This window comes from Microtus pennsylvanicus, chromosome 19 (genome assembly GCF_037038515.1).
Source record: "Microtus pennsylvanicus isolate mMicPen1 chromosome 19, mMicPen1.hap1, whole genome shotgun sequence".
NCBI lineage: Eukaryota > Metazoa > Chordata > Mammalia > Rodentia > Cricetidae > Microtus > Microtus pennsylvanicus.
In genome coordinates, this window is record NC_134597.1 from 30,293,771 (window position 1) to 30,315,569 (window position 21,799).

The window sequence follows — 21,799 nt, forward strand, 5'->3', positions numbered from 1 at the left end:
AAGCAAGATAATCAGGAGTAGAAGGTCCTCCTTAGCTAGAGCAAGTCATGGGATAGCCTGGGCTAAGTGGAACCCTCTATCAAAACAAAACAAATGCTTCCAAAGTACCAGAGCACGCTGGCTAGAGTAATGCATCTATTAATGGCCTATTAGGAACTGACTGAAATAGTTGCGCATTCTAAATATGTTGCAACTGATTATTGTTAGGTTTGAAACCTGGGCAAACGGCTGAGGATAACGTATCAAAGCGGACTTCAGCCTCCAGGTTCCTCCTGCATCTTTTTTTTTAATTTTTTTTTATTAATTTATTTATTTATTAAAGATTTCTGTCTCTTCCCCGCCACCGCCTCCCATTTCCCTCCCCCTCCCCCAATTAAGTCTCCCCCCAGCCCGAAAAGCAATCAGGGTTCCCTGTCCTATGGGAAGTCCAAGGAACCCCCACCTCCATCCAGGTCTAGTAAGTTGAGCATACAAACTGCCTAGGCTCCCACAAAGCCAGTGCGTGCAGTAGGATCAGAAACCCCTTTGCCATTGTTCTTGAGTTCTCAGTAGTCCTCATTGTCCGCTATGTTCAGAGAGTCTGGATTTATCCCAGGCTTTTCCAGACCCAGGCCAGCTGGCCTTGGTGAGTTCCCAATAGAACATCCCCATTGTCTCAGTGTGTGGGTGCACCCCTCTCGGTCCTGAGTTCCTTGCTCGTGCTCCGTCTCCTTCTGCTCCTGATTTGGACCTTGAGATTTCAGTCCTGTGCTCCAGTTTGGGTCTCTGTCTCCTTTCATCGCCTGATGAAGGTTAATATTCAGTAAAAAACAAGGACTTCTTGAATTTTGCATACAAATGGATGGAAATAGAAAACACTATCCTGAGTGAGGTAAGCCAGACCCAAAAAGAGGAACATGGGATGTACTCACTCATATTTGGTTTCTAGCCATAAACCAAGGACATTGAGCTTATAATTAGTGATCCTAGAGAAGCTAAATAAGGAGAACCCCCTGCATCTTTCAGTTCCTACCCACTCAGGGCCATCCTGGCTGGCAAACCATGAATTCTCCAGTTCAAGGGACTAGGCTGCCCTTCCCTAAGTAGTCCAACATTTTGGGTTATCCACTCTTTTTGTGCCTTTGGGACTTTTGGCTGCTGCCCCTGGATACCCTCTCTCTCTCCTCTCCTCACCCCACTTTCTTCACGTGGCACAGCTCGGTCTGGTCGTGTCCACTCTGGACTCTCCCAGATGCCCCGGCCTCTGACTATACTACTCTCCCATATGTCTATAGTAAACTTTCTTCTCCACCATACCTAGGACCAGTCATGTCCTTTTCTTTCCTTTTTATTTCCCCCCACACTCAATTATCGTAATGATTCAAGGACCTTAGCCACTGCAAGAGGAATGAGTGAATCAGCCTTAGGTAGAGCACACTGGAGTTTTCAAGGAGTATTAGGATTCCAGTTACAAGGAAGAAGAGAAACTGAACGACAATGATTCTCATGTGACAGCAACCGCCAGTATGTCAACCCAGCACCATGGCTGTCCTGGATATTAATATGTCAAATCATACAGTTAAAACCTTAAACAGTTAGCTTCAATAGGTAACCACACTTTAATTCTCCATTTCTGTTCTCATAAATGAGTAGACACAATCCAAGGCTCAGAGCACGCATGCTTTCTTTAGAAAAGCCAGATTCCCTTTCCTAGGGGAGTAGTGGACTTCACGATCACCATTGGCTGCCAGACACATCACTTCATTTCATGGTCTTTGATCCTGTCCGTCCATGTAGACACAATCCAGGAGGTTAGCTCTGCCCTTCCAAACTTTCCGTTTTCCTGCTACTTTCTTCTTTTCAGTATTTTCGAATTGCCCTTCAGCTGTTCTCTGCAGCCAGAAGGCAATCTACCACACTGTGGTCAGTCAATCTTAGTAGAAAGAACACCCCTCCCACAGCACACTCAACAATCAGCCTTCACAGATAGATAATTATCCCCAACAAAGCACTCCAAAGAACCCAAAAGGTTCAAAAGGATCATATGCTGACAATCAAGGGGAGGGAGAGGAGCATAGTGGGGTCAGAACACATACAAAATAACATTAACCAGATTTGGGGAACCCTAGGGAAGGCTTGTTTTGTGCCCTTGCTTTATTTTGAACCAGAAGCGGATAATCTATGTTCCGGGGATTTGGGGAAGAAGACTAATACGGGTGGGTGTGCTGTCCTTTCTGTCTCTTCCTTCTCACACAGTCTTTGGGGGAGTGCCCATTGAAACGCCTGCAAAAGGCCATCTTCTGAGTACATTAGTCACTGAATCTCTTTGGAAAAGGACCAGCGCTGACCTACCTTCTACTGCAGGGAACAGCGTTAATGAGGCTGCAATGGGACTCAAAGATGAGCCCTGGACGGTTCTGTTTGCCAACACCACGGAGTGCGGCACATTTAACAGTAAGGCTTGAATAGAGGAATTCAGTTCCGTGCCAGGGCATCACACAGAACAGGGCAATGTCTCTATTCACTGGGCTGAGAGTCAATTAAGAGCAACACCGCTCAAGAGGAACTAGTTTTTTTTTTTAAAGGAATACATTTTTAAAAATCAGTAAGAGTAAGAAAGGAGGACGCTTGAGCATTGAAACTGCCAGGGAAATTCATCTTTGTTTGTCCTTACGCTCCTGGAGGTGGCTCCCACACAGAAGAATTAATAAGCACAGAGGAGAATGTAGAATAAAAGACAAAGAAGGTGGCCTGCCAGAGGAATGGTAGGAGGTGACGGAAGCTATATGGGAGAATGAGCCCAAGGGAGCTGGGATCCAGGGAGTGTCTGTAAGCAAAGGAATAGAAATTACTCATGAAAGCAACAGAAACTAAACTGGGATCAGCCCTAAATGCAAGCTCTAAAAAGTTTGAATCTAATTAGAAAACCAACGGGGGATTAAAGGGTAAGAAACTGGATATGGGGAAAAAAATATCCTCTAGCAACTTGGCATTAGCTAGCCCAAAGTCATTGCAAGGAAGCATACGGCGGAGGCCAATATTGCTAGCTATCCTAGCAGGCAATTAAAGGCTGCAGATGTTGCCATCTGTAGCTCCACTCACATTTGACTAATAAGCAGCTCACAGGAAGGAGGGAAACACCTTCCTTCCTCAGTGTTTCCACTCTTCTGGTCACGAGTCCCCTTTATTGCGCCAGTTCTTGGAGGAACAGCTGCATGTCACCAGTTCCAAGGGCCACTGGCAGGACACAGGGCTCCTGTTCCCCTAATTATGAAGTACGAGGATGGGCAAAAAGGATTTTCTTCAGTGTCAAGTAAATTGGAAATGAGCAAGTCTTCATCATTAAAGATCAGTTCCCATCAAACATGAACTTTGGCGCCCCAGTTCTGGAGACAGAATGGTGCTGATGTAAACTCAAGAGAGACGGCATGTTGTGGAGACGCTGCACAGAGGGCTGATGCAGGGCCAGTCTTGGATCCTGACTGCCTGAATCTGAATCCTTGCTCTAACCTTCATTAACTATGCCTGGGATCTTGGACAATCCACCTAGTAGGTCTTTGTCTGAGTGCCCTTGCTTTTGAAATATAAATAGGAGGAAAAGTAGGAAAGGGTTTGGTAAAGTATCTCAGAGGTTAGAAGAAGAGAGTGTATTTTTTCATCATTTGATGGAGCAAGGAGTAACATACTTTCATTAATAAACAGAAGTAGAAAAATTGAAAAGAGCCAGGCAGTGGTGGCACACGCCTTTAATCCCAGCACTCAAGAGGCAGAGGCAGGCAGATCTCTGTGAGTTCGAGACCAGCCTGGTCTACAAGAGCTAGTTCCAGAACAGGTTCCAAAGCTACAGCGAAACCCTGTCTTGAAAAACCAAAAAAGAAAAAGAAAAGTTAAAAAGAAATTAAAGGCAAGTCATACACAGGAACACAGACATCAAATAAATTATTAGCAAATGAGACCTAGTACCGTGTAAAGGAGATAAATGTGATAATCAATTTGAGTTCTTCTTGTGAATGTGATACTGGCTTCCACTGGAAAAGCCAATACCTGAGATGTATCATCTTAACAGGTGAAGGAGAACAAACAAGACAAAGAAAAGGATACTGAATAAAAGTCACTGTATGTCAAATTTGAAAACGAAAATGAAAGAAAAGACTTAAAATAGCTACAGTCAATTGCCACCACCCACACTGGGGTCACAGAGCATTAAAGCGTCAATTTAGTAGAAATTATAGATGGCATTCATCGTGGCATCGCGAGATTAGCAACGGTGCTGACTATACCGACATCTATTCAGTTTGGCATCAGCGTGAACAGGAACAGAAAAGAACACGCAAAGCCTAACGAGAGGAGAGAGTAACGTGAAATGTCCAGTGTTTACTGAATGCGTTACCTATACAGAATTATCTCCCCACCGAGGAGATAAAGTCAGGTAAAGTCTATGACGTTAAAGGTTAACAGGAATTTTGCAAACACAAGCTTTTAAAAGTTAACTGCACTGCAGTATGGCAGCATAAAAAAAGGAAAGAAAAGAGAAAGGAAAAAAAAAGAAATTGCAACTTTAAAAATCATAATTCATGAAGTGTCATTAATGATATAAAATACCCAGAAATAGGCTAAACTGAAGATGATAAAACTATAAAATACCACAGATAGCCAATTAAATGTAAAGAGAATCAACCAGGAGCCGAGGGCTTTTTTCCATAAAGACATTGCTCTTCTCCATCATGATTTAGAGACTCATGTGATATTCATGAAAAAGAATTGAAGGTTTATTTTTATCTGTGCATGTGACTTGTGTGCAGGTGACTGTGTGTGAAAGCCAGAAGATGTCGGGTCTCCTGGAGCTGAGGTTGCATGCAGTGTGATTCAGGTGATATGGGGGCTGGGATCCTAGCTCAGGTCCTCTGGAAGAGCAGCCCTCCCTCTTAACTACTGAGCCAAGCCATTACTCCTCAGACACGAAATCTGAATACAGGATACGACAAATTGCTTTTCAATTTTATATAAACAAAAAAGGCCACTCTGAAAAGATCTGTGAGTTTATCCTCTATCAAACCTTAGGAACTATAACAATGTCAGAACAATTAAAACAGTGTGGTTTGGGTAGAAGATCGTGCTGGGGTTGGAGGGATGGCTCAGCAGTTAGGAGTGCAGAGGACCCAGGTTCCATTCCCAGCATCCACCTGGTAACTCACAAGTATCTGTAACTCCGGTTCCATGTGATCAGATGCCCTCTCTTGTCCTCTGACAGGCAGCGGGCTCACATATAGTGTGCATAAATACATGAAGACAAAATATTCACGTACATAATATAAATAAGCCTTCTAAAAATAACAGACATACCGGTCAATAAAACAAATGAGAAAATCTATTACAATATTGACATTCATTTCTTGTAACTAACCAACAGTTATCTAATTAGACTTGAGATTTACTAAATAGGAAGAAATCCATGCCCGGTACTGTAAATGCAGCCAATTACCTGTGGCTGGTGGGATCATGACCCCTACAAGAAAACCTACGACTGCTATGGTCCCAAACCAGTATAAATGCCACATGCATTCCTAATACTTATCTTTATAGCCACAGTTGAGTTTAGCTCTCATTCTTCACCAAAGAAACTTCTCATTGCAACAGATGTAGACCGTTGCAAAACATCCACAACTGGTCAAAATGCACAGAACAACTAACTGATCATGGAGTGTTCAAGCCCAATTGATAGATCTATGACACAACCCCTACAGCTAAGGGAGCATCGCAGAAAGAACAGAAAACTTTTAAGAGCCTGAGGACTAAGCCCTCTCCTGCAATGTCTTCTGCATCCACAAAATCTCAACAATCCAGCACCTAAACAAGACTCACAGAATGACATCACTCACTGACATGCCAACATGGATGAGGGGACTCCCACAAATCCCTACTTCTACATGAAGACCTACAGGCAACTGGCAGATGCTGAGAGAGAATCAGTCTTCTTCAAGGATAAAGATATCCACTGGATAGGTTATCTCACCCTAAGTACTCAGCTCTAAACACATTAAAGTAAACAGACTCAGCAGGTTGTATTCATATTATATATGTATGTGTGTACATATATACAATGTGTGTATTTATACAAATAGAAACATACATATATAACAATTAAAGAAAGAAGAGGTTATGAATTTGAGAGGGAATAGGGAGAATTTGGGGAAGAAGGAGGGATGAAAATGATGTAAATATAGTACACACACATGAAATATTCAACAAAATAATAAAGAAAAAAGATTTAAGGTAGTAATGATAATTTCTCTGTGATCGACTGAAAAGTATTCCATGATAACCAAGCCCTTTGATTATTATGATATATAAAACCTTTTGCTCATATAAGTTTATGTCATCTTATCAACCCAATATTTATATTGGCTGGTTTATAATTTTCTCTTTGAATTTTCCATAGCTTTTATTTTATAGTATTTAAACCATATGTAAGCTTGTAGTTTTGCTATGTAAATTAGGCAATCTTTATCTAATAAAAGTCATTCTTTTAAAAAGTAGGTAATAAAATGTAAATTAAAATAAAAAAGGGACAAGAAGACAAAACAGGCTTTATAAACCAGTGAAGGATGTAGACAATACATTAAATAGGTGTTCTACAAACTCCTTCCCCAACGGGCTGCCCATGCTCCAGTAGAAGGAACACTAAGTGATATCCTGATAGCACCAAGTGGACTCCCTGGGCTTTAAAATGAATACATGAATGTCTGAGAGAAATATGGTGGTAGGGTCCTGGAGGAGTTGGAAAAGAGTGGGGTGGGTTGGATCAAAACACATATACGCTCATATGCATTCTCAAGCAATGAAAAATCAAGCAAAAGTGCATCTTTATTTCTTATCAAACCATAAAATCAATAAAGAACACAGCTATGCTTTTTTAAGAATGCAATAGGGATTTTAACTTTGTGTTTTACAATTCTTTAAAACATCCCAAAGACATCAACTACAGGAAAATACTAATAATTTGAAATATTTTAAAATAACGAACATCTGTCTATTGGATGAAGCCCAAGGGAACTTCAAAATGTAACCCACAAGCTGAAGAAAATTTACAACAGAGAGAAGAAAAATGTACTCATAATATTCAGAACTATGTTTATGAAATCATTCAAATACAGACAATCCAAAGGGAGAGCAGTTGGGCCAATAACAAAATGAAGCATTTCATAGACGAACAAACACAAGAGGCCTGTAACTACATGAGAAGATGCTCCATCAACGTGTAAAACCTGAGCACAATATATAAGATACAAGGTAGCACTAACATCAGACTTGCAAATATTTTCCAATCCATTAATTTCAAACATCAGCTGGGTGGATCAAAGGAAGCTCTTCCCCACTGAAGCTGAGAGTACACGCTTGAATGACCATTTTCTCCACTTACCTGAAAAGCTGAAGATGTGTACACTTAGCCCCTAACTACGCCATTGCCATCAAGGGTCTTAAACATTAGAGAAATTCTCACATAAGGACACCAGAGGAGTTGTAGAAAAGAAGATCCATAGTGATAGTATTTTCCAAAATCAAATTAAATATAAGCATTTATCAATGGCAGATTATACTCATAAATTGCTATGTATTCATACAGTAGAATACTAAACCACATGACAAATAAACAAAATAAATATGACACTCACCAAAAATGAATCACAAAAGTTTATGCAATCTGATTAAGCTTACAAAACCTATGACTGGGAGATTATTGGGCCCTAGTGGGTAATCTGTCATTACTGTCTTGTAAAGTGGTCGGGCCGTCTACAAATTTATGTTTGTACTCTTGGATTGGGTTGCTCTCAATTGGGTGAGAAAAGCTTCTTTTGCAGAGGGTAGTGGTAGATAGAGTCAAGGTGCTGAGTAGGAATGACAATGAGTGCTCAGTTCTGTCTAAGCCTCAGGAGACATTGTGGAAGAAGTGGCAGAAAGAGTGGAAGAGCTGAAGGATGGGAAGGAAAGCTTGTGGAGGTTGCACGTAATAGCTCATAGTAGCTGTGGTTACCTACACAAAATCTTCACAAGATCCAGCCAGTAAAGATATCGTCCTTCAAAACTCCACCCTTAACCCTTTAGCAGAGGATCTCTCGTCAGTTGGTGGGTCCTTCTAAGAAAAGGAGAGCATGGTTGTTCCCTTTATTCATATCTCACTGATGGTTACACACCTATGGCCAGCACTACCTAATTGCACTCAGGATTATTAATTATATTAATAACAATATAAAGAAAGAGGACATGAAGTTGGGAGGGGAACAGTGGCGAGTACCAGGAAGAGCTGGAAGGAGGTAGTGGTGAGTAGCTAAGCTCAAAACACACATTGTATAAATGTATGAAAATATCAAAGAACAAATAAAACATTATTTTAAAAAATGCAAAGGTTCAAACCAAATCACAGAAAAATATATAGCCTGCTTCATCTTGTAGAGATTTAAAATAGGCAAAACTGCATTCCACACATACACATGTATGTACATACAATCACACATAAATTCACATGTGGGGTATACACACATGTAGTAAAATTTAAAAAAATGGCATGACTGACGAGGAGGAAAATGCAATTCCTCTGAAAGGTAGGGAAGTTAATGTAGTCAGAAAGGCAGGCAGCCTGAAGAGCTCAAGTTGAATGTTTCACTTTTTGATCTGGGAAATGGCTCACAGTGGTTGTTTAGCTATTATTTGAAGTAAGTAGCTAGATTTTATACATAATAACTATTTTGGTATGCAAATGTATATTTATATTCATGGTAGAAAAAGGATCAAGCCTAATAGTACTTTCTTGGAATCCCAGTTGCTCAGGAGGCTGAGATAGGAGGGCGCAGTTCCATGCCTACCTGGGCTACAGAGTCAGTTCAAGGCCAACCTGGGCGAAATAGGACCTAGAAACAGAGCAGGGAATATGGTCTGTGATTGGGTACTTGCCTGGGATGCATAGAGGCCCTGTCTTCATTCACAATACCACACATACAAGGAAAAGAAAGGTGAGCTAAGAACTGAAGAGATGGGCCAGCAGGCAGACACCTGTGGTCCAGCCTGACAACCTGAGTCCAATCCCTGCAACCCCCAGAGTAGCAGAAAAGAGCTGACACCTGCAATTGTTCTCTGGCCTCCATTTGCACCTTGAAGCATGCAGATACATACATGTATGTGCGTGCACGCACACACACACACACACACACACACACAATAAATGTAAAATTGAAAACAAAAACAAAAGCCACCCAAAATAAGTTAACAAAATTTTGATATCTCATGTTCTTCTCCCTCCATCCTCCCTCCCTGCTCTCCTTCTAACCTCCACCCCACACTCTCAGTTTACTCAGAAGATCTGGTCTATTGCCCCTTTCCATGTGAGGACTCACCCTCTCTGACGAGTGAATGGGCGGTGGGGTGGGGGAAGGTGGAGGGAGCAGAAGGAGGGGAGTGAGAAGAAACTGGGTTTGGTATGTAAAACATAATAGACCTTTTTAAAAAAAAAACAAAATGAAAAATGAAAAAAATGACTTTGGTAACTCAAAGAGTTCTGTACGATATAATAATATGTTTTATTGCCAGTATTATAAAGTATAGTCAACTTCAAGTCTGACCCGCAGACCTGATGCTTGTGACCACAGTCATCACAGTTTCCGGATTGGTCACGGCCATTCTTGTCGGGTATTTACTGTGGCAACAGAAACGTGAGATTACAGGGGCTGTGTGTGCGTGTGTGCGTGTGTGTGTGTGCATGTGTGTGTGTGTGTGCATGTGTGTGTGTGTGCGTGCGTGTGTGTGTGTAAATGTAACAGGGTAGCCACTCAGAGGCTGTTGAAGAATCAAGTGGCTTACTGGTGTTCTTTTAAGTGTCTAGCGAAGCCTTTTATGGTATACCTTTTCTTTTTCTTCTTTTGTGAATTCTCTGAGTCATTTCTTTCTTTCTTTTAACAATTCCTTGACCACCTTTTTAGCTCTTTATATATTCTGGATATTAATCCTCTGCCAGATGTATAGATGGCCAAGATTCTCTCCCATTCTGCACCAGGACGTTTACTGGAAAATGCCCTTCAGGATGCTCACGTAGGTGGCGGCTCTAAGGAACAGCAGTCCGAGAGTCTTGGAAAATGAACGTGCAAGGAGCAAGAAAGGACCCAAGAGCTCAGAGCTCGAGAAGCTGCCTGGGCTGGAGGAGGTGACTCCAGCCGCTGGAATGATGAAGTGTGAGCCACTAAATGGAGGGAAACTCAAAGGACAGGGCCATCCATCACTGCCAAACTTATCTTCTGACGGAGTGGGATTCCAGCTTCCAGATGTTGCATTAAAACCTAATGCTCCCCCTGGGACTCGCATGGCAGGCTTCCCTGAAGCCTCGGTTTCACTCAGCTAACTAATTATGAGAAAATGTGACATCGGTATTTCACTTTTTCTCCTGGGACAAATCATTCCCAGCAGGAGGGAGAAGTTGTTATTTTTTATTCAGTTTTCCTTTGTCATTAAAAAGAAATTACTTACACAGCAGTAAATAAACTCTTGTTAGGCAGAAGGAACTTTCCTCCCCTCTCAATAATTCAGTCAATTTACCTTAATGCTGACAATCATTTCTTTGTTTTCCCAGCAATGTGCTGAAGTTTAAAAAAAAAACAAACAAAGTTTGGATATTGAATCTGCGTTTAAATTAACTCTACCACTTAGTAGCTGTTATTTAAAGACTTGTTTCCCTGGCTATAAAGTTAGGATGACGCATGCCCTGTAGGTTGTTACCTATTAACAATGAAACAGGATAATGCGGTTTAAGTTCTGAGTAAGTGCTCAATACATTTTATCTTCTCTTCTCAAAGACCCTAATGCTGTGTTATGAACATAAAAATAACGTATGTGCTATCTGTGCCTGGTGTCGCTAATCTTATATGAGCACTCACCCATTCTGAACCCATTCATTCCTTGGGGACTACAAGGCAAATTATGTATTAGCGTTTTGTTCTTTCTTAGACTGATGCAAAAATAAAGGTTTCTAGTGAAAAGTTGATGTTTATAGAGAAAGTCAAAAGATTCAGATTTATCTTTGACAGCCATTATATTTTTAAGCTTTTCTTGGTTTCTCTCTCTCTCTCTCTCTTTTTTGACAAGAAAACTCATTAAATTTCCTGTGTTGGCCCCCACATAGTAACTTTCCTGCCTCTGTCTCCTGAGTAGCTGGGGTTGTGTGCACACGCCAACACACCTAACCTCCATGCTATGTGGAGCAGACATCAGCCAGTCTACATCTCCTCTCACACTGCCTGCACAGAAGAACATAACAACACAGTGTTTGAGTGCCTGTAACACACCGGAGGGTCATTTCTGCAGAAGACACGTAGATCAGATACGAAGAGCCCCAATGCACGGACAAACAGAATCAGACAGAAAGAGTGGTGATCTCTGAAGAGAATCTGAAAGATGGGAAGCAGCAGAGCTAGCGGACTTTCTAAGTTAGATTTTTCCAAGAATGAATTTTGTTTCAGAAATAGCTGAAGGGAGCAGCTGGTACTGAAGAGAATGGGACTGCGGGTGGAAAGGGAACAAAAGAGAGCACTGAGAGGCACAGGCTTTTATAGTCCGGCTTCATAATCCATTTGCCAATGTGTCTCAGTTCTTTTAGAATAAACTGGAAAAACCTGATTCACCTCTTAGGGGTGCATCGCAATGTCATTCCAGAGTGGTGGTGTGGCACTCACGTTTTATGACAGCCACAGAAAATATTAATTCCTAAAATATATAAAGGTAAGGAAACATACAGTGTGTGCTAGATAGAAAATCATAGTGATAAAGAAATGTAAAATATTCCCTAAGGATGCGCAGACTAGTCGATGATAAACAATTAGGCAGCATAGGTAAATCAGCACGCATGTTTAAACTGTTTTTAGAAGGTGCAAGAGACTAAGAGGCATAAGTATATAATGCATTTTTGAATTCACCAAAATATCATACTCATCTAAATTTGCATAATAGTCCCTCAACTAATCACATTTAATCGTTGTTAAAATACCAAGAGCAAGTTATCTAGGCAGGGACCACCTTTCAGATCTTCAAAGGTGCTGACATATGCTTTGAGACCCCTCCTAATCCCTAAAAATGTCCTAGTGGATTGCAGAACTTTAACTTAGAATCCTCCGCCCCCTGTGAATAGAGGATGTACTCTTACAGACAAGAAGACAAAAGCAACCAGAGGTTATTAAGGGTAAAAATAGCTCAAAATAAAGGCAAACACACATTTCTAATTTATCATTTGGACATGGAAGCTGAAGGACTTATAAATATACAATCAAAATCCTATTCATACCAGCAACAATCAGCAAAATAGCATGCAATAACGGTTTACCATTAGGTGGTTGATTACCTAATTCGGACTTAATGGGCCTCAAGCATAATTTTCCCTACAGTTCTTCAGAGAACATGACACAACATTGTTCCAATATTAGGACAGATTTTATAAGGTAGCAGCAGGAGAGGTGGCCTGAAACTCCCTCTCCATTTCCTTAATTCATTCACTTAATGAATACATTTTTAAATGTTTTCTTTTCGTTGGACACGATATCAAAGAAATTCAGTCTGAAGAGCCAGCTAAGAAAAGCATCAGAATCATGTGTCACGCTTAGGAAGACATATGTCACAGTAGGTGGATCAGAAAGCTTTCACTAAAGGTAAAATAAAAGTGAGTAGAAACCATATATGTGACAGAAAGGAAGAACCATTTCCTTCGAGGGAACAGCAAGAATGAAAGCAGGAGATGCAAAAAATAAATAATTTTTTTAAAAATAAAAGGCAGGGGATCCAGAAACTGGATAAAGTCATATGCCTGGAATGCAGGTTATTGACAGGGGAATGGGAAAAGATGGAGGCTAAAACAGTAGCGGTAGAGGGAGATGAAGATTCCATCCTTAGAGCCTACCAGACCTTGGTAAAATACAATATCAAAAAGCCAACCACGATATTTGATCTGTTGCAAAATGCCTAGCCTATATGTGAAGGATGCTGTGTACACTCAGTAAACTGGAACGTGGTAATGTACAGGTGTGGGTTATGTTTATGGAATAATCTCAAAGGTCCAAGAAAGAGCCACATCAACAAGCCCTCAGCGAAACCTGAATACCGACATGTGTGAAGTATCATTCTACGATACAATGAACCACTGCAGCCACCCGACAAACAATTTTGAGTGACTGTTGGAATAAGTGAGCAGAGGTTAGAGATGACATAATTAGATGTTTTGTCCTTTGAGTGAAGCGGCTGCCTCTTAAAATAAGAACAATTCACCCTGACTGAGTACCAGCTCGCTCACTGGCCAAGCAACTCTGTTTCAGACTTAGAGCACTCTGCCAATGGCTGTGCAGAGATGCGGCCTCACCATCTGGAAAGGACTTGGGAGATACCTCCTATAACACCCCATTTTAGAGGTGAAAATCACATTCATAGAAAATACATGCTTACCTAAAAATTTATACATTTGTGACGGCTGAACAGAACCAGGCAGAAGATATTAAATAAAGATATTATTTCTAAAATGGTTACAACTGATTTGTAAATAATACCAAATAACAAACCCAGTTTCTGTGGATCAAGTTTTTAAAAGTGTTAGACATTTCACAGTAGGAAAACTACAGAGTCAACATCTTAGAGACTTTCTTAATAATTTTCTGCTCTGACAGTGAGGAATAAGGACCAGGGACAAATTTTGACTGCATAGTTTAGGATAAAAACGACATCTTCTTACCATGATCTTCTGAAGAGACTGGTGACCTAAAAAAGATAATAGAAACATGGTAAGTATTTTATGAATGATAATGATAACAGTACATAAATAATTTTACAGAAATTGCAGTGAAATTCAGTTAAGATGCGGCCGGAGAGATGGTTCAGTGGTAAAGAGCACGTGCTATTCCTGCAGAGGACCTAGGTTTGGTACCCAGTATCCACACGGTGACTCACAGTCATCCTTAAACATAGTTCCAGATTATCTGACACCTTGTGGCCTCCATGGGTACCAGGCACACACATGGCACACGCATACACACAGGCAAAACACTCAAACACATAAAATAAAAAATAACAAATAAATCTTAAAAAAGAGTCAGTTAAGGAGAAACTTAAGTAGGTGATGTAATGAATGTACTTGTTAAAAGGCATATTCTAGTTCATACAATTTCCATTTTATCTCAATTGGCTGAGTATTATGGGTTACTATAATGTCAGCAGCTTAGGCATGGTGGCACAGGGCTGCAACAAACATGCTTCCTCTAATATACTGTATACTCTTCATAGCTGGCCCATCACCGTCATTAGGGTGGCAACCCATGGCAAGTGAAAATGTTGGCAAATGTAGCTAGGTAACCTATCACTGATACTCACGAGCCAGGAGAGAGACATATTGGAGGGATGGACTAGTTGTTGAAGCAATGTTAAACAACTGGAGGACGCAGCTGCTTCCCTCGATCTACTGATGAGCACTATAACCTTTTATTATGTGAGTACAGAGTAGTAATGGAAAGAAAATGTACACACCCATTAGTGCAAAGTGCTAACCCGCTTCAGCCTCATGGGCCTTTTCAAGTAGAATTTTGCACATGAAAGAGAGAGCCCCACGGCTTGGCGGGGGAAAAAATGAGTGTTCAAGAGGCAAATAAACCAGATGAATGATGAGCAGAAATTGACGAATCACTACCCCGAGAAACAGCCCTGTTGGAGCTGATTTATGTGCCTCTTAAAGTTTCCCAGATTTTGTGCTGTCTACACACTGGTCCTTGTAGGTAATTACCTCCTGGCAATGTGAAAACACATCATACTCAGAAAAAGCAGGACTCTGCGTCCCATTTGTTGAATTGAATGGATTTCAGTACCATCAGGCTGACGTTCAGAATCTGGTACATTTTAAGGCTCTTCAAACATGATCGATCCTATTACCTTCAACTGATCTTAAGAATTGTTGGCTTCAGAGCTACCTAGGAGAACGGGAGCTTTGGAATGAGCATTCTCAAAGTCAAAAGATGCCCAAGACATCCAACAATAGGGATACCCATATCTAGTTTAGTAGGGGAAAAATAAGTGGGGGTGTGATGAACAGAAGGTAAAATGGAATTAAAAGATGATTATAAAGCGCATATATTAGAAATAATAGGCACTAATAAAGTTGCATGGGGCATGAGAAGTGAGCCAGCAACAAAGGAACATCTTCACTTCTGATTTTGTTTATGAAAACTAAGCACAAATGTATTTACAATTAATTTCTGATAGAGAATGAGAACAAAGAGAAATCCATGCCCATGGCCTCCTGCATGTCCCAGGTGGGAGCCCCCGAGGCACAGTCTTTCCTGCCTTCCTGCAGAGCATTTAATACTAAATTTGAAAAAGTCCAGATGGCTCCATCAAAGTCCCACAGGGATGCATTCTAAAGTACGTCCAGGCGGCGAGGACGAACTATCCGTCTCAGAGTGTTTTGCAAGGATTAGTCATGTCGAATTTCTGTGGCTGAACGTCTCCCACACCCCAGGACTTGCGGAATCTGAAGACATATGGACTATTTCAACCCTCACCCGGCATTTCACCTTTCAGTGCAAACATCAGTAGATTATCCTTCAGAGACAGGCACGCCATCCGTTTAGGCTGGAAATGGGCATACAAGGTTTCACAGAACTCAGCTCAGGAAAGAAGAAACATCCCGCAATGAGCGGGATATGCGGTTATTTTTAGCCTAGAGGCTGAATCCCAAGGAAGGATTGTCTTTCTGACAGCCAACCCTGACAGCTGAGACACACAGGAACCCTCTCTCCTCACTCTCCCACTGTGCTGGAGAGCCATGGGCCTGAACTTGCTCATCCATGTACATAGTCTCAGATCTAGAAGCTGCCTCACGATGTGAACTGTTACCAACACTTACTAACTCAATGATGTAGATTCCCTCTCCATATTTTCCTAATCACTAGTAGTTATGATGATCTACAGAATATATATGGTTTGGCTGTGTTTTATTGCTTGCTTGGCACTATTTACATTCTTATTCCATTCAAATTCAGGGAATTGAAAAAAAAAAGACTACAGCAAAACCAAAATAAGAAGTCAAAGACTATACTTAAAATTTATTATTCTGTTTCTTTAAACCTAAATTGTTATCATTTATGCTAAAGTCTTTTAATATGCATCGATGTAACGAGTGAGTCATGTCCCCAATTGTTTGTCCCTCATGAAGTCATGAAGAAACAATGGACGGTATTGGAAAAGTCATAATCTAGTGAAGAATAAAAAACTTGCTCATAACATAGTGCCATAATACAGAAAAATAAATGCTTACACCATAGTGAAAAGTATAACAGTAAAAGAAAATATAAGAAGTAAAAAGGTTAACAATGCAGAGAATCACGGCCCTACGAATGAAACAAACTCAGGTCAAAAGCATCTTGACCCAGCTTTAGGGAACCAATGAGAGCTCATTAAGCAAGTAAGAGAAAAATTCTAGACAGAAGCGATAGGTACATAAAACAGGCAGAACTGAAATCTCATAGACACTATCAGAAACATAAATAACTCAGTACTGCTGAAATGTACAGAAATGGCAAACCCATGGCTGGGGGAGTTAGGGCCATTCCATATGGAGCCCATAAATCTAAAATAGATTTATGGAATTGACTTTCCAAAATAAATACCAAAAAAAAAAAATGTTTGAAAGTCACATGCTCTGGTTTCTATTTTTGACTGACCTAAGGATAACAGAGAGGAGATAAACTCAGGGGTTACTGTTTCACTCCCACATCAGGAACGAAGAGTAAAAGTGTCTGTTTTTTGATTCTCTTCGAAATCCATGAAAAATAATGAGGAAGATAGAAACCAATAAAAACATCTTTTAGTAATCTAGATGTTTATAAGTTAAAGCACCATACGTGAAGAAGAGTCACCTAATAGAGTAAAAGCTGGACTACATTTCAGGAGGACAATCATGATTATAATAAGATGTAAACACACTCAGCAACATCATATACTGCAAAGCCAGGGCAGAAAGCCCCGCTCTGAGCTGAGATGGCCTGCTCTTGAGATGTTGGAGCAAACTCCATAAGAGAGTGCTGATCCAAAAGCATCTGTAAATGAACAACCCAAAGTCAATCATCCTGCAGTGATCTACCCCAAGCCAGAGTTCTGGAAAGAATTTACCCAGTGAAAATATCACAAGTAATCAAAAAGCCACCACAGACCCACAAAAAATCCAAATGGCAATAGGAACATACAGAAAAGATGAGGACATGAAGTTACAAATGGTTTTTCAATCTGCATGACATCAAAAATGGAAAAAATGAATAGAGTGGCGAGTTGGGAGGGAAATAGAGCCATTTGAGAATTGCAGAAAGGAATGTAATGACCAAGAAACCCATGCGGACAGAAAAGAGCAAGGTTTACCTTGCCTTTAACTAGTGCATTAGAGAGAGAGAAAAGTCTACCTGTTGCTATGGTAAAGAGAAAAGTAACATAAGAGGTAAACAATATAAAATGTCAAAACATAGAACACTTTTAAAAGTGCTCCACTATTTTATTGGTAATTTTTTATTTTTATTTATACTTAAATTAGTGCAGACATAAGGATCCCAAAATAAAAGATGTTTGGATTCTTTTTTGTTTGTTTGTTTGTTTGTTTGTTTTGAGACAGGGTGCTTTGGAGCTTGTCCTGGAATGCACTCTGTGGACTAGGCTGGCCTCGAACTCACTGAGATCTGCCTGTCTCTTCCTCCTGAGAGCTGGGATTAAAGTAAAAAGTAAAAATGCATTGAAGGCACTTTTAGGCAATATCTCAAGATGTCTTGGGGCTGACTTTATTCTCTAGAAAAGGGGGATTTCTACAGAAAAGCATGACTATACAAAATTAATAGAAGAAAGTGAAGAATGCACAACCCATAGAAAGGCATGCCATACTCATGGCAATACAAGATGCGCTAGTTATTAAATACAAAAACAAAGTCATATTTACATATATTGTAAACACTATCTTATAATTAATATAGCATCAAAAAGGATCTCAGGAAAGCAAGGCAATTTTGAGCAAAATGAACAAATCTGGAGGCATCACACTGCCAGACTTTAAAATATACTACTCTCTCCTTGACATGGCTGCATGACAAGACTGGACCAATAGCAATACCAATAGACATGCTATCTCTTCTAGCTGCTGGATTTGGTTCCTGTTCCCTGTTCATGCAGAGCACTGTGATCTGCGAGTCTCTAAATGAATAACCCTTTATTATACTCCATTCTGAGCCAGTATGGGATTTCTGTTTAGCATCCACCTTCAGTTATTTAACACAAACTGGTCTGCCCTGAAACCATATACACACAAACAACAAAAATAAACAAGTTGTATTTATATATTTGTTCATTTATACACATATACATGTAACAATAGTAATAAAAAGAAGCTATCCATTTGACATGAAGGGAGGGACTAGGGGAGGTGTTGAAGGGAGGAAAAGGATAGGGTTAAGTGATATAATTCTACTTTAATTTAAATGTATAAGAATAAATTTAAGGAGAAAAAACTCATTACAAAGATAGAGTAATCAAAACAGCATGTAATCTCTACATAAACAGATATACAAACCCAGAAAAGGAATAGAATAAGAATAAAGATCATAAGTAAAGACACATAGTTCACCTCACTGGTTTACTACAAAGGCACCAAGGACACCCAATAAGAAAATGAGCCTTCAGCAAGTGACTCTGGGAGAACCAGAAATCTGCATGCAAAACAATGAAATTAGATTATTTCCTTATATACAAGAGTCAACTCAATTTTCCATAAATGTACAACTAGAATGTGTTTAATTAAAAATAAAACCAACACTAATAGATTAAAAACTTATATAAGGCCCCCAAATCACACAATTACTAGGAAAAGAATTAATAAAAGTATCACGACAGTGGCATGAACAACATTGTCTGGATAGACCTTGAAAGCGATAGAAACAGAAGCAAAGACAAATGCAATTCTATCATACTGAAAGATTCCTGCAACAGCAAAGAAAGCAATTGAAAGGGATAAAATATGCAATATATAATGAAAAATGATAGCACAAAAGAATCAATCAAGCAAAAGATCACAACCAACATTTCCCAAAAGACACAAATGACAGAAACAAACAAACAAACTGCTCAGAATCATGTCATCCAGAAAATGGAAGCCCAAAGCCAAAACCATGTGCTGTGGGAAATGCTCTTATACACTGTAAAGATTTGTGACTCATATTGGTTTAATAAAATGCTGATTGACCAGTAGCCTGGCAGGAAGTATAGGCAGGGCAACCAGACTAAGAGAATTCTGGGAAGAGGAAAGGCTCAGTCTGCAGTCGTCACCCAAATGCGGAGGAAGTAAGATAAAAAAAAAAGCTGCACTGAGAAAAGGTATCAAGCCATGTGGCTAAACATAGACAAGAATTATGGATTAATTTAAGTTGTAAGAGATAATTAATAATAAGCCTTAGCTAATAGGACAGTTTATAATTAATATAAGCCTCTGTGTATTTCTTTGAGACTGAATGACTGTAAGACCAGGTGGGACAGAAACTTCCACCTACAACCATAAGATCTTATTCCTGTTAGAGGGCCATCATCATCAACACATTCAAATAATAATAATGATGGCAAGAATGGAGGGAGAGAACCCTTGCATGCTCTTGACTGGAATATCAGTTCACAAGGCCAAAACCCACATTTAGGGAGGTTACCAGGCTGTTTGGAGGGATCTTGAGAAAAGAACATGATCCACAATTGGTCAACTACAAAGAATAAGTAACCATGCTGTGCACAGCCCCACTGAGTACATCTATAATGCAACTCTTATACTGAAGACTCAACAATGCAACTCCTATAATAAAGACTCAGGGACACTGCAGAAAAAGACCCACAATAATTGCAAGAACCATAGGATCAGAAGAATTTCTGCTGGTCAGTGCCTCTAGCCATGTCAGAGAAGATCCAGAGAAACAGCACTGTTTTATGTATAGGATCATGACATTAACTAGTATATCTTTTTATTTTACTTTATATTTAAACTAACAAAGACTAGGGATCCTAAAATAAAAGATGTTTGAATTCTCCAATCAATCATTTAAAAACAAAAAACAAAGGCAAATCTGTGTTAAAGCTGTAGGTAATATTTCTAGACTTTTGTTTTTGTTTTTGAGACAGGGTTTCTCTATGTAGCCCTGGCTGTCCTAGAACTAACTCTAGACTAAGCTGACTTTGAAGTCACAGAGATCCCCTGCCTCTGCCTCCCAAGTGCTAGAATTAAAGGCATGCGCCACCAGACATCTCTAGACTTCTCATGGACTGCATTTATTCTCTGAAATCAAGGTTTTCACCAGGAGAGTGTGAATATGTGAAATTATCTAACTATATCAGTGCTTCTCAATCTTCCTAATGCTGAGATCCTTTAATACAGTTCCTCATGTTGTGGTGACTTCCAACCATAAAAGTATTTCTTTGCTACTTTATAACTGCAATTTTGGTATGAATTGTTATGAATCATAATGTAAATATCTGATATGCAAGATATTTGATGTGTGACCCCTGTGAAAGCGTCATTATACTCCCAAAGGGGTTGTGAGCCACAGATTGAGAACCACTAAACCATATGCTTTTGTGATGTATCATTATACTAAACTCTATACAATTATTTTACACTATAAGAATCTGAGAGAATGAGACCTAAGGCACATACTGACCATGGGATCCTGTATTGGACAGTGCTGTATCTAGACTCTGACAGTCACAAGGCACAAGATCAAAGACCATTCTCAAACTGCCATCTATCCACAATTTCCATTCACAACCTCCTGCCTTTCATGTAGGTCAGCCATAGGCCTAAGGACACTGAAAACTTCATGTCCAGTTTCCTACGAGCAAAGAGACAAGATATAACAGCAAAAGTGCGTTAAACATGAAGGGACATGTTCTTCAAAAGTGTGGTACCTCCTGTGCCGTTTCCTCACGGCCCATCAGTGAACTCGGAGCTGAAGTAATAGATGTCATGGCTATTCTAGTCTCTTAACCTTGCATAATGCTTTGCAATAGGCTTTGGAGATGTGCATTTGTGGCAGCTCCCACGAGTTGCTCTAAATCTGTAAGATTTATAAAATTCTATATTTTAACGATACTATCTTAATTCTTTTTTTTTTAAGTCTCAACACAGTGTTCCACTTTCCTCTCATCTCATGGCTTTCATTTAATAGCATCCAGAGTTTTTCTCCTTGGTCATTCCTTTAGGGTATCTGCATCATTTCCTTCCTTAAAAACTGGATGTCAAAGAGGACAGAATAGGTGAGTCCTAAGATCCTACCTACACATTCTTTAACTTTTTGAAAAGAATTATCTACAAAATAATGCTTATCTTCCTTACCAGAATTCCCAAGATACATACTTAACCATCACAATGCTGGGAGACCATCAGAATGATGGGGCTACCACACTGAGAGGAGCTTTAAAAACATGCAAGATAGGTATGAAAGCCTAGTTGAGACACAGAGTGGAAATTATATTCTGACAATACTGAGATATTCTTTTAAGACAATTGACAGTAGATGGGGTAGAAGAACTCTGGGATATTTATAGGCACAGACTTGTCCAGTATGGCAAAAGTATAACAGAAATACAGCAGCTGCTCTAGGTGAGCTGGCGCCTGTACTGACTCTCCACACTGCTCAGCACACTGTGAGTAAATAAACCAGTCTTAGTGGTAAGAGCCCCATTGGGGAATAAAGCAGAGAATAAAACAGCACACATGCCCATGTACAGAGAGCTATTGTGTGCATGG

At 39.9% G+C, this 21,799-nt stretch overlaps 1 protein-coding gene across 9 annotated transcripts in view; it reads right to left on the reverse strand.

Moving 5' to 3' along the window:
- Dgki (diacylglycerol kinase iota) overlaps nt 1-21,799 on the reverse strand; it is a 450,455-nt gene that overhangs the window by 46,043 nt on the left and 382,613 nt on the right. For all 9 annotated transcript variants that reach the window (XM_075953818.1, XM_075953817.1, XM_075953819.1 and 6 more), the window contains one exon: nt 13,730-13,755. In XM_075953818.1, coding sequence (XP_075809933.1) covers nt 13,730-13,755 — 26 coding nt within the window. The remainder of the gene's footprint in view (nt 1-13,729; nt 13,756-21,799) is intronic.